The following is a 14,509-nucleotide window of genomic DNA, read 5'->3' on the forward strand; positions in this document are numbered from 1 at the left end:
CTGCCTCAAAACCACTTGAACCACCCAGATACCATACCACTCACTCAAACCTAGTCAGTAAGCTCTAATCCGAATGTTTGTCAGAATCCCTCCGGGAACCCCCGTGCGGGGATCACTGAGCTTCGGTCCAAGGGTGCACCACTAAACCACACTCTACTTTCCATGCCACCATCTGATGCACCACGAGCAGGCCTCTGCCACCGGCTACTATCGTCGCGGAGGTGGTAATGGTGTCGGCTCCGCCATCGGTCCCGGTGGCATGAGCCTCAGCCAGCGGAGTCACTCGGCGGCACCCAGCGACGGTTACCACAGCAGCAGCGGCGGAGTAGGAGGAGTTCCCTCCGGCGGTTCCGCCTACGGCTATAGGAGCACCAGTCCCCGGCGGGGCTCCTTGTCGCCACCCGACGACCGCTACATAGACTATCCAGTGCTTCCAGTACACGGCTCCTCGCCCAACGCCCCATCGGTCTACCAGGGACCGGGTGGTGCGTCCTCAGCGGCGGCGTCTGCTTCGCAGCAGCAGCGATTCCAGTCGCGCTCGGCCACAGCCACGCCCACAGGGTCCCCAAAGAAGAGGCAACTACCACAGGTAACCAACAATACGGGATGAGTGGACAAAAAAGAAAGGAAAACTTCGCTAGTATTAAGAAATATGCTTATGGAACAACCTTCTTAATGACCCATTTAGGATCATAACATGCATAACTCAACCACTTCAACTCTTTCTATTTCAGGTGCCGCAGACCTCCCGCAGTGCGATGCTGCGAGATCGACTGGGTCAGGACTTCGACGAGCGGTTGGCCTCGGGTGGTCGCTTCGGGCGGCACCGCACACGGCAGCCGCACCACCAGGCGACCTACCGCAGCACCGGAATGGGTGGATGGGAGCGCCATTACACGGGTCTGTCGGACAGCGACCTGCACTCGATGGACGCGCGGATGCGACCAAGACACTCGCTCTCGCCGGACAAGGACTTCATGGGCGAGTTCGGCGACTCGGACATGGAGTCGGTGGTCAGCGTGACCTCCAGCGCCTTCTCCACGCAGTCGGAGCGACCGCGCACGTCGCGCGGACTCAGGTAAGTGGGCGGCAGACTGAGGAGAAGAGGAGGTGGATGGAGGAGTGCCAGTCGAGCCCAAGCCATTAGCTATTTGTTAAGTAAGCCATCTATGCCAAGCTACGCTGCCAAAATTACGCTGAAATTCCGCTGTGGCCCATTGGTTTTCCTCCACATTTACTTTCTGCGTGGTAGTTGCGAGCAAAATCCCAAATTTCCCTGAATTAGGCTCTAAATTAGTATTGGTATTGGATCACGATCAGAATCAGAATCGGAGCGCTTACCGCCCAACTCTCTCTCTTTGACTTAAACACACATACACGCACCAGTATCTCGCTAACACAGATACACCAACACCTTGAAGGGCACACTGAAACCAACGAAAAACGATAGCGAAAACATAAAGTTTCTTTTCTGCATTTACTTTTTGCGTTTGCCAAACCAACCGACAAAACCAAACCGCTCAATATAACAATCAAATATCTCTATGAAAATCTCAACAACAATCAACAACGCCGCTATCGGTTTGTGTTAAATGCTTCTCTCGCGTGCTGTGCTCACCACACGCTTACACGGCAACTACTCACCACTGAACTCTACAACACTCACCCACAACTCACTACAACAATCGAAAAAAAAACACACACTCACCTCGAACCAAACGCTGACCTCGGACGTTAATCGTTCTATTTTCCCCACGAATGTGCCTTGTTAATTGTTCAACACCACACTTTCAAAACTCACCACATGACGAGCGCTGTCTTTTGAAAAATCACGCTCATTTGGTAATGATTTGTGGCATTACCACCAACATATCCGATCCCTTCCCTACACTTTGCATGCCTCGAAACTGAAATGTTTTCACCACAAACCACTTACCACCGCTGCCAACCGTTACCACCCGATACCACCCGTTACCGTTGTCCGCAATAACCGTTAGCTTCCCCCGCAACTGGCGCAATCTCTTTGGCGTCCGCAACAGTTTCCTCGGGGGAGCAGGAGGCGAACCCATCACCGGACTACGGCTGCACCACTCGGAGCCCGGAAGGGCCAACACCATCGAAGTGGATGACTGCGACTATCTGCCGGCGGGCGGTGCCCAGCAGTTGGTGTTGCTGGAGCAGCTGGAGCAACTGCAGCAGCTGGCCGCTCTGGCGGCAGCAGACTCTCCACCCATTTCGGCGGGAATTGGATTGCAGCCACCTCACCAGGTTTTGGTGACCGATGCCAACAGCGGCCAGCTGGTGGAACAATTCTACGTTGAGCCCGGCACAATGGCCGAGGAGATGATGGAGCCACTCGATCCACTCGATCCCCATGCGCACTTGCATCCACATCCCGTCTTCTACTCGCCATCGCCCCATTTGCCACCACAGCCATTCGAAATCGATATCGATACCATCTATCCACCACGACGGTCCAACGGACAGAAACCGAACGTACAAGCTACCGCCGCTGCCTATCCGCTGCCGCTGCTGCCGAGCTTTGAGCAATTCAAGCGCATTACCACGCCCATCACGAATTTCTTCCGCAGCTCCTCGCCCGCGGGCGTCCACCCCCACGCCCACGACCACGCCTCCACGACGCCCAGTTCGCTGGTGGGCTATGTGCGCGACCACCAGGACAAGAGCTGCAGCCACTGCCAGAATGGAAGTCAGCCGGTGGTGCTCTCCACGCACCACACCCTTCACCTGACCGCCGCCGGTTTGGCGATCGGCGCTTGCCAGGATCCCTGCTGTCTAGCGGATGCCCATCCGCACCCGCAGCACCAGCCCATGGGCTACGGGGAGCCACCCACTTCGGATCCTGCGATGTGCGGAGAGTGTGTGGATCAGCACTTTCTGGGCGGACTAACGGGACCGCAGCTGAACCTCGGTGTGGTTCCCACTTACCATGTCCACACGCCCACTCCGAATGCCCATCGGCGTGCTAGGGGACAAATGGCCACGCCTGCACCACCGCCCACACAGTCGGTGCTGCGCCTTTCGCGCCAGTTGAGCGAAGATGCCCTCGTGGCTGCCGTTCCCATTTCGGAGGCCAAGGCGCAACCAACCTCGATCCTGAAGAAACCGAAGCTGGAGCGAAGGCGACTCTTTCACGAAGGACAATCCCGGTCGCTAGACTACGATGATCTGCACACGAAAAGCTGGGGTCGCCGTCGGATTCGGTACGAGGACGAGGTGATGCCCTCGTCTGGGGACTATCCCTATCCCCACCCGAATCCGTATGCCGGCCACTCACCCACGGCGGCGATGTCGCGACGCTACGGATCGGAGACCAATATTCGACAGAGTTATATGGGTGCAAACGTGGATGCCAACCATCCGCTTAGTCACTCGCATTTCCTGGTAACCGATGACAAGATAGTGACCATTACCTACGACTCGGATGTGGGCTGGACGCGACGGGGCGTGGCTCCATCGCTCTTTCGCGGAGCTCACCGTCAACGCGGACTGGCGGATCCCAGAAATCACATGTCGCTGGATTTGCAGCGAACGAGTCAACAGAAGTTGTACGGACCGGCGGCGCCGTATCTGAAGCGTCGCAGGAATCTGCCGCATCCGCCTAGTGCGCAGAATGCCCACAACTTTTCACCAATGGAGCCGGGATCGGGAATGGATGGGCTGAATGCTGCGGCAGCGGGAATGGTGGAACAGGGCAACGGAATGGGTAGCGGTGGTGCACACAACACTACCAGTACACACAATAGCAACCACCACAATAGCCAAGCGAGTAGTGTTAGTGTTAGCCAAAGTCACGATCAACAACTTCAACAACAACAACAATTACAACAACAATCAGTTAGGCAAAAAGGGAAAGAAGGCACCACCGCCATTAGCGGATCGATGATGGCATCGGAGCAGCTGACGAAATCTAGTAGTGGGAGCGGTGGTGCAACATCTGCTGCCGCTGCTGGGCATCTTGTCGTCGGTGGTACTAATGCTAATAATGCTTCTTCTTCCTCTTTTGCAAATCCCCAACCAACACCACAACAACAACAACAACTTCATGGATCACCCAACAATCTCAACAACAATAACAAACGTGCCCCATCATCAACACCACAACAAAACACGAACACCATAAATGACGCCAACAACCCGACGCTTGACGCCACACATCAACAATCACAACAACAACAACAACAATTACAACAACCACCAAATACATGCACAAATCAAAACACGAATCCAACAACCACATTAACAACAACAACCACAACATCGTCGAATGCAACGAATGCGGCGACAACGACAACCGCAAATGCAACAAATGCTACAACAACTGCCACAAATCCAACAACAACAACGAATAACACGAACGAACCAAACGCAACAAATACAACCACAACAACGAACGCTAATGCTGACGCCGATGCGGACGCGGACGCGGATGCTCCGCTGGACGCCATCGACTGGGACGCCATCGATGCGATGCTGGACGACGACTTCAGCGAGTACGACAAGGACAAGAACGGGGCCGACGAGGCTGGTGGCTCCAAGTCAGCGGAGGGTGCGGGTGCCGAAGATAAAGTCGGTGAGTAAAAGGAGTAAAAAGTGGGGAGTACACCCACTGATATTCACCCAAGATTTAATCGAACGAACGGGCAATGGCCCGCACTTGTAAACCTATGCTAGTAAGTCTAAAGATCCTAAATTCTAAAACATCAAGTATTCTAAAAGAATATTTCATATAATAAAAACAGAACAGAACATCGTTGGTGCACACTTAAAATGCCTTTAGAAGTCCATCATGGTCAAAGTGTGTTTAACGTCTGTAACTAATGTTATCCCACAGATGGCAGCCTCTCGGACACCGCAAACGATCGGAAGAAGGGCGGCGGCGTCGACCAGGAGCGTTCCCCAAAAGGAGGCAGCGGCATGGGCAAGAAGTCGAACTCCACCTCGCAGCTTTCGGCCACAGGTAGGGCGACTTTGTTCCGTTCTCTGTTTGCGCTCGTTAACCGTTCTCGTTCCGTTGCCTTGTGTTGCTCAGTCAGCCAGTCAATCGATCAATCAGTTCATCATTTGCCCAGTTATTCGTAGGCTCAGTTTGGAACTTGATTTCCTCCAGGAGCAGTCATATATCCCTTATTTTAATCCATTGCTTTGCCATTCGATTTTGCTTTTGCCCAACTAACAACTAACCAGTAACCCAACTCATACCCATAACCATAGCCATATAGCCATATAGCCAAGCTAACCAAACTAACCAACTATAAAGTAATACTAAGAATACTAAAATTGTGTAAAATGCCATACTCGAAGGTCGTAAAAGACGTATGGGCTTTGGAAAGAAGGGTAAGAACTCGTTCACGGTGCATCGCAGCGAAGAAGTGCTGCCCGGCGATATAACGCGGGAACTGCGAACCGGTGGCGGATTGGGCGTCAGTCTCGGCGGTGCCGGTGGTGCCGCCGGTGGGTCAGGTGGTGCCGGCGGGGGCGGCCTGTCCCGCGGCTCGTCCTCGGAGGCGGACGCCATCGAACAGTTCTTCGGCGATGGTGCCGGCGGGGAAAGGTGCGCACAAGTCAAACTTTCTACTCCAAACTATCTTCTCCCTACTCTGTTCTACTCTACTCTAAACTTTTACTCTACTATGCTATGCTATCAGTTCTTTTCGGTTGATTATCGTTTTGTGACTTTCTTTTTAAGTTTTGAGTTGCCTTTTTGGAGAAGAAAAACGAAGCTGTTTAACGAGTGAAGCCAATGCCAGTAAGGCTGTCGATTGAGATGATAAACATTAGTCGTATCAGTAACCGTAACCGTAAGGCAGTAACAGTACAGTATCGGTAACAGCAACCCCCAACCCGAATACAAATCCCCGTTCAGCACACAGGATGTTAGTCCTTCAATCCCTAGATATAAGAGCTTTTCATTCACTTTGCTCTCTGACTTTTCGCGCGCGCTCTTTGCCAAAGCTTCAGCCAAAGCTCTCTATGTCTATACTTTTTCGCAGGCATGTCCAACTTTAAAGTAACTTTTAACGTAACCCGCCTTTCCCAAGTTAACTTGAATTATTATTTCCGATATCCTTTAAAGCGCAGGCGCAGCAATACAAATTAAACCAGAACCAGAACAACCCAAAGAAACCAACAAACCAAGAACCAACAATCCAATCCAAAGTCGATACGTATTTTTAGGCTTACAAGGGGTATCCCCCAATAATGGGGAAACCCACTTAAAAACGAAGCGAGGCACACCGAAAGCTTTGCCCATCCGCAGTTTTCCCGGAAAATGCCGGCTCTTGAGCAAAGCTTTCGCCTGTGCGCACACGTGGCACACACTTTTCGCACCCACTGTGCGTCGTTGTGGCTGCGCCCCATTTGCATTTTACTTTCGTAGCAGCATACTCTATTTACTATTACTAACCAAAACCGTACAGATTGCTAATGCCATTATGTATTACCAAACCACACAACATTTATTATTATCCTAGCGTTCTATTCGATTTGCATGCATTGAGTTAAGCCAACCTATACCTACTTATATACTCTCTCTCGTAACCACTCGTACTCGACATACCAAGCTACTACCACTCTATTGCAGCCTCTATCTCGATAAGTTATCGCCATAGCTCAAGCTAAAGCTAGTTACTTGGCTTCAGCTACGGCTTTTTGTCGTAAGCGGTAAGAGTCTACATCCCCAACACGGAGTCCATCCACACAACCGCGCAGAATCTACCCCTTTCAAACAAAATTCAAAAATAAAAATATTAAAGAAAAGAAAAAAGGAGACCGTAGATCGGTTGAGTTCCTCGATTCTTCAGCCAACGAACTAATGTTTATCATCTGCCTCCCGCAAGATTCTCCTTCAATTCGATTATGTTTATCGCAAGTACGACTCGGATAACTAAGTATGTATACAGGGAGCTCTGTCACAGAAAGTCAAAAGACATCCAACAACAATAACAATTACAATAACAATAACAACAACAACTACAACAACAATCAACAACCAACACACCACAAATTCAACAACAAGTAGCTCAAACAACAGCTGCATTATCAACAACCAGTAACATCATCAGAAAATTGGCCAAGAATCAAGACGCAAACAAAATTCGCATTGCACACGATATTAGTGGAACAAAAAGTGCATAGTAAATATATATGTATAAGTCACAAGAAAGCTTCAACACTCTATAAATACCAGATGTGTAATACACAACCAGACGGGTTGAGTTTCTAGCATTACATCGCAATACTTGTTGCCATTTGCGCCACTAGTTTCGATGATTTTTCGCTGATATATAAATATATATATATACATATAATGTGTTCTCTGAAATCTTTGTTCTTATGGTTATTCAGTTAAAGTTCTCGCTTGATTTTACCCCTAATTTTGTATTCCGATTTCCGTTTACGCCTCTACTCTGTCTTGTTCTCCTTCTGGGGTCTCGCTGTTCGAGATTTGTGGTTTCCCAGAGCCCAGCGTCGCAATCTCACCAAACCCTGCATCGTCGCTCCAGAGTTTTCAGATCCAAATTGACTTGTGTAAGATATGTACCTCAAATACCGGAAATCTCTCGAGTTCGCATATTCCATTGGTGAACCAAAAGTAGTGGGGTCCTTACTGATTGTACATATGTAGTGGGCCTTTATATTCCGACCATATAACTGTTGAATGTCTAGATATTGCCACATGGTAGGGTCATCTTATTGATCATACGCGATAGAGATCACCCCACCCACCCCCTGTATATACGCGCACACACACCACATCCGTATAAATATGTCTTGTTGTCTCCGGCAGAACAAGAGCAATACCAGGCACAGTTCGCAATAGCAGGCAGCTCGACCAGCTCCGCTGGTCACCACCATATCACACTACCACCACCACATCCATACCACCAGCGGCAGTCGCGCGGCTCGGCGGGCAGCATCCAGCGGTCGGTGGAGGTTCCGCCGGTGCCTCCGGTGACCCGTTACAGTGCCGGCAGCATTCACTCGATCACTAGCTCCGAGGGCTCATCGTAAGTCTCCCGATCGCATCCGCATGGCCGCTAGGCCATAGCAAGTCTATTATCAAGTCTAGTATCACCTTTCCGGCCGAAGGACCTCTATCTTGCCTGCCTCTGTCTTTGTCTTTGTCTTTGTTCCTGTCTCTGTATCTCTGTATCTCTGAATCTCTGACTCTATTCTCTCACACTCCGACTGTCCAGCTCAATCTAAAACTCTCTATGCTTTGGCTTGTGTAAATGGTAATCTGTGTGGCGATCCCATCTCCAATTTTCCTGTGTAACAAAACTATTTCATCCTGCAACTCTCTTTTATCGATGTCTATATGCGTGCGCCTTTAAAATAAGAACGAAACCGCTGAAGCGAGCCTGCATTTGCGTACATTTTTTCTCTAAGTGTATTCCACTTTTCCTAACTTGAGTTCCGTTTGATTCTTCGACTTGTTTGTGTAATTTTCTGTCTTGTAATGTGTATAAATTGTGATTTTTTAACTTCATTTTAACTATAATTTTCAGCAATATCTATAGTATATATATATGTATATAAAAAAGATATCCTCACTTATCGATGTGTGTGTAAATGAAGGGATTATAATAAGCCGATCACTAAACAGAGCTTTGTAAATCGTAAAATAAATCTCCTGAGAACCAGTTTTCTCTCAATTTAGATGACTTAGGTTTCGGCTAGAAAACTCCTTGTCCTAGTCTTACTTTCTCTGCACTTTTGCTCCGCGAAACGAAAGACACTTGCATGCCACCATCGAACTTTGACTCCACTAGTCTCTCTCCTCCGCACCCACCACCACCACCCACCAGTATCACCTTACGTATCACCTTCACCACGGAAACCACCTCTCCACCAACTACACTGATCCATTTCAGACCACAGAACAGTTGCGATCGCAACCACCAACTGAAACTACAACATCTACTGTCTTTCTACAACTCCCTGTGTATAAAGAGTTATTTCTTTTCTCTGAAAACCAAGTTCCTTTCTTTGTGTAAATTTTGTTACCTAATTTAACCAAGATCTTGAGATGAGAGATGATACAAAGAAACATCACCAACGACGCTGTACTAAAGTGCTTTCTTTACTGTACCCCACTCCCAAACACCCTCGAAAAACCCGATCCGCCCACATAGATTCTCCCCTTCTTTGCGCAACGATGGAGCCCTCAATGAGTTCGTGGATGGCCTGGGACCTGGTCAACTGGTTGGTCGCCAGGTGCTGGGAGCTCCCTCACTGGGCGACATCCAGCTTTCGCTGTGCCACCAAAAGGGCTGTCTGGAGGTGGAGGTGATACGGGCCAGGGGCTTACAGGTAGGTTGGAAGCCCACTTATAACACCTTCTGGTTTTCTAACACTTGGATTGCGATCCCCAGCAAAAAGCCCAGTCAAAAATGCTGCCTGCTCCGTATGTAAAGGTGTACCTAGTGTCGGGAAAGCGCTGTGTGGACAAGATGAAGACTTCCTCGGCTCGACGCACCCTGGATCCACTGTACCAGCAGCAGTTGGTGTTCAAGCAGTCCTACACCGGTTGCATACTACAGGTGAGTTGTCATTGATGGAGATTAATGAAGTTTTGTGAATTAATTCTTACCTCTTTTATGTTCCAGATTACCGTGTGGGGCGACTATGGCCGCATCGAGAAGAAGGTGTTTATGGGCGTGGCGCAGATAATGCTCGACGATCTGAATCTGTCGAATATCGTGATCGGCTGGTACAAGCTCTTTGGCACCACCTCACTGGTCAGTTGTCCCACTAATATAGGCTTAGGCTCTAGGCGCTCATCCATAGCCTCACTCGACTCACTCAAACTTTAGATCTAAACTAAACTAAACTAAACTGCAACTCGACTAAAACCCAGATTATTTCAAACTCGATTCGTACAAGAATACAAAAACAAAAGTAAAATAGAGATTTCGCAAATCGCAAATTTGATAAACAAAAAACACTTGCATATATTTATATAAGTCTACACACAGAACATATATTTATATAGTATTTAGCTCAACGTTTTGTTCATAGCAAGTTACCAAGAACAAAAGTTATTTAACTTTGTAGCGTAATCAGTCTTAAAACACCTGTAAAAAGAAATCCCAAGCTCAAAAGATCAGTTGAAAGGTCCAGCCAACCAATTTGAAATTAAACCGATACTATACTGAACATCAAAGCATTTGTTGTTTTTAGTTAGCAATATACATAAACAATATACATACGCACTCCTGTAAATGAAAAGCTTATTAAACTCACGGAAACTCACAAACACACTACTCCCATGAGGCAAAGTAGAATGAACCAATTCGCATTGTGTACTGAAACTGAAACATTGAATGGAGAGTTGATCGAAAGCAAACCAATCAAAAATACCAAACTGCAATACCAAATTAATACCAAAATACGAAAATAACCTTTCGCAAGTCACCATAAATCACCGTTACCGTTAAAGTTACCGTTACTTCAACGTAGTTTTCACATAGACTCGTATAATACTCATATAGGTATGTTTCTCTATCCCCAACTACCCAATCAAAATCAATTTACTAGAACCGAACCGAACACAAAACCGTTTTGCTTAGCATTTTCCTAGTGCATGAGTAGTTAAGTATCCAGTTGATCCATTTTGAATCGTTATAATTTACGACCACACTACGTATGCGTAATATTTTGCTTTTAATTGCTCTAATATCACAGTTTGACTTAGCTTCGGTAAAACACACCTACAATAACTACATTTCGAAACATAAAATGGCAAATCCTGGCTAGTCCACCAACATACCTACATAATATAGCGATTTTCTAGGCCTAGCTCTTTTGTAAATCTATTGCATATAAGAATATAAGAACATAAGAAATACCAGTGCTGTTACCAACCAACTTTGAAACCACACCAGGGTCGTCCGATTGTTTGGGCCGGCGAATCAGTCATTATGGAGGAGCCGGGCGAATAACAGTTTCCAACACTAACGACACCCAAACAAACAGCCTCCACAACGAAAACACTTTAAGCACCCAAGCACAATTCAATTCAAGCGAACTTTAAACTGAACTGAATTCAGTAAGTGCACCCAAATCAATATCAATATCAATTTAAATCAATTCAAGCTTACTCCCTAGTGCTAAAAGAAAAAAAACATACACATTCCGCCACTTTGCCATTTTACACAAACGAAAGATATAACCCGATTCAAATCGAAACCGCTACTAACCCACTTTGTTCGAAAAACGATTAACAACACCCACAGATAATCACCCCCCAGTTAACTTGTATGCTAATCGATCCGCGTATCCTTGCAGTAACCATTCGCCAGAGCTGTCAGCCCGGCAGCCAAATAGCAAAGGACCAAAGGACATCCTGCAGCGGCGGATCCCAGAGGAAGCCGCCCGATCCTCATTCGGCAGGTCGCTGGCCTAAGCTAAGTCCACATCCGTTGATTTTCTATTCTACGGCGGCGGAAGACTTTGGAAGAATACAAAATATAAATAAAGAGAAATATCTAATTTTTATAAGTCATGAAAACAAATGCATTTAAATGAACCGAGAACCGAGATCAGAGAACAGAGAACAGAAAACACAAGAGCAGAGCAGAGCAGACTCAGTAAAATGTTTAAAAACGTAACTACGGAATACAGCTAAATGATAAATGTAGAGGCAGTCTATATATACATATACACAAATATAACGGATAACATTTGACAAAAGGATACTTGTAAATTATGCATATTTAAAATAATTTTTATTACACACCTAAGATCACTATTATTTTCGTAATACGATTACTACGATTATTATTACTTAAACTATTACTGATAAAAGCATAAAAACCAAAAAAAAAAAACAAAAACAAAAACAAAAAGAAGAAAGAACCAGGAGAAGGTGGATAAAGTTCAAGTGCTAGTGTCAGTCATGCCTAAGCCTTAGCCTGAGCAGAGACGCAGAAGGATATAAATTGTTTATTGAATAAATAGCTAAATCTAAATCAGTAAAGGGAGTTATAGATTTTCAGAGACGGGAGTTATTTAAGTATATATACACACATATATAAATCGATATATACATAAATATATTTACTGTTTAAGCAAGCAAAGAACCACTAACACTTAAATAAGCCTAACTTACGATAAAACCGATAAAGTTAAAGCTTAAGATTAGGTAACTAAAGGGAAGGGACATGAGATATGTATTAATCGAACAAAAAGAACAAAAAGAACAACAAATATTTACCAGGCCAGAAAGACGAGAAAGTTTAACTTAATAATGCAAAATCTGAACCTAAGCTGTACATAGATGATCCACACACGTTACATATACACCACATCCGGATATCCGACTTATAAACCAACTACCGCTTCCCCGATTTAAGGCTATATAGCATTTGGTTCGCTCTGCGCCACCTTAAAAAACTCCGCAGTCACCCCAAAATGTGCGAGTTTTTGACGTCGGCGATGAGGACATATTTGAGGCAGAAAGTATCGTTTAATTAAACTTAACTTAGAGCAATGGAAAGCTATCTCTCTATATGAATATACTATAACGCGATTTTGTTGTAGCTCCCCTCGCTTCACTAGTCGCTTTAGCATCCTTTTGCCGCCTTGGTTCCAATCAACTTGCCTCGAAACGCATCAAGTACCTTCAAGTTAATAGTGTGAGCTGTAAAAATCGTTACCTGCTTGCCAAAGACACACACGTACATACACGTACATACATTAGCATATTTATATATATGGAAAATGGAAAAGTGTAACGGAATACCAAAAATAGTTTGCAATTGACCGCGGGTTCATTTCAGATATTTTTTGGCATTCTTTTGGGCAACATTTTGCAATGCATTCCTGGGGAGAAGCAAACATATCACTGGCCTGCAGACAGATGATGGATGGGAGCAGTTAACTTTTATAAATACAAATTAGATCATAGGGCAGAGGGATAACTATGAAGGATTATGGAGGAGACATCTAGCTATTGTTCCTATCCAGTTGTTTAGTGCTCGTTTTTTTTGCTTTCGCTCATGGCTACAAATATTCAGTTGAACCTTTCCGTCCATTCATTCAGATACACACAGCTATACAAAGACACAGTTGCAACTACAGATGCAGATACAGATTGAAGCGTAGTTAAATAATATATTGACATGTGCATATCCATCCAAGCAGCAGCTTCCTATATCAGAACTAAACAACTTAGAGATACGTAATGAAATGCCGAAACACAGGGACAATGCATTCAAAATGTTGCTGCAAAAAAATCACAAAAAAGTCGCGCATGGAGCATTTGGGAGATTGGGAGGATAACGCGCTTTAGATATTTGAGAAAAGTAAAACTACCAGCGAGGTTTCCAGCAACTAATTATACGATATATAAGTCAGAGGAACATACATTCAGATACATACAACATTATAGATAATCAGATTTGTAAACTCCGCTCTTCACGAACCCCATACGAACTTTTTTATGATAAAACTCTCTCTATCTCTAAACCTTTATATTGTTTCCACTGCTCTCCTTCAGCAAAACATTCAAGTTGCTTTGATTACTCAGCAATCCAGCAAAAGGACGAACAGAAATACTAAACTTCGGCCAGGTCGACGTTAAATGCCCGTGCCGGAATCAATTGGTTTAAGATACATAGATACAAATTGCTGAACAATAGTGCAAAAAGAATATTTCGTAGAGGGCATTTCTACCGTACTGTCATACCAGAAATTCTTATTAGGATTCCTATAGAATTCGTTACATTTAAGTCACAACAAAGACAAAAGCATATAGAAAGTGTTAATGAAGCAAATGATATATTATGGCAAGTTATTTCAAAGGCAACCAATACAAGAAACTAAATGCTATTTACTAAGTTCAATTCGAGTGACAGGTGACGTTAATACACGATACACAAAATCAACAACACGAGAATATATCATTTATTGCAAATGTTGAACAAAATTGATTAAAAAGGCAAAGGACTGCGCTCTCGTTGGGCGCCCCGAACACCTTATATTGTATTTTAATATCTCGACAACAATCGAAGGTCGAGAAACGACAATAAACTGTGAAATGAATATGTAAAAACAAAAAAAAAACCAAAAAAACACAAAAACTAAAATTATACTAAAATTTGCGGAGAGGAGCATTATTAATATTGATGAACACAGAAACTTGAATTGTGTAAAACTAAAAACTAAAGAGGAAATTTAATGAAAAGCAAACATTTAAAGAACAAAACAAAAGAAAATTCATTAAAAATTGTTTTCTAATAAAGGATAAATATGTGTTTTATTACGTCTTTTTGGGAAAGTTGATCTATTTAGTTATACATTTGAAATTGGCCCCATGTATAATTTCCCCATAGTAAAAATTCGGTTTTTGGGATTTTACATAAAGCGGTGGTATTTCTTTATTTACCATTGATAAACCATTTAATTCGTATATTGTATATATAAATAATTTAAACATTTATTAATTTATATTGTGAAATATAAATGTTTTGTGGATGCATGC

The 14,509-nt window shown here is 44.8% G+C and overlaps 1 protein-coding gene across 16 annotated transcripts in view; it reads left to right on the forward strand.

Annotated features, from left to right (window-relative positions):
• Nucleotides 1–10,967, forward strand: part of LOC122622058 (regulating synaptic membrane exocytosis protein 2) — a 33,652-nt gene extending 22,685 nt beyond the window's left edge. For 3 of the 16 annotated variants that reach the window (XM_043800204.1, XM_043800206.1, XM_043800207.1), the window contains 8 exons: nucleotides 191–589; nucleotides 735–1,078; nucleotides 4,512–4,594; nucleotides 4,856–4,981; nucleotides 5,326–5,575; nucleotides 9,159–9,336; nucleotides 9,399–9,566; nucleotides 9,633–10,025. In XM_043800204.1, coding sequence (XP_043656139.1) covers nucleotides 191–589; nucleotides 735–1,078; nucleotides 4,512–4,594; nucleotides 4,856–4,981; nucleotides 5,326–5,575; nucleotides 9,159–9,336; nucleotides 9,399–9,566; nucleotides 9,633–9,839 — 1,755 coding nt within the window. In that variant the 3' untranslated portion in view covers nucleotides 9,840–10,025. Of the gene's footprint in view, nucleotides 1–190; nucleotides 590–734; nucleotides 1,079–1,997; nucleotides 4,595–4,855; nucleotides 4,982–5,325; nucleotides 5,576–7,810; nucleotides 8,031–9,158; nucleotides 9,337–9,398; nucleotides 9,567–9,632; nucleotides 10,027–10,910 lie in introns of those variants that run through there. The other 13 variants (XM_043800193.1, XM_043800195.1, XM_043800194.1 and 10 more) reach the window with 8 other exon arrangements.
• Nucleotides 10,968–14,509: the final 3,542 nt, after the last annotated feature.

This window comes from Drosophila teissieri, chromosome 3R, assembly GCF_016746235.2.
Source record: "Drosophila teissieri strain GT53w chromosome 3R, Prin_Dtei_1.1, whole genome shotgun sequence".
In the NCBI taxonomy this organism is placed as follows: domain Eukaryota; kingdom Metazoa; phylum Arthropoda; class Insecta; order Diptera; family Drosophilidae; genus Drosophila; species Drosophila teissieri.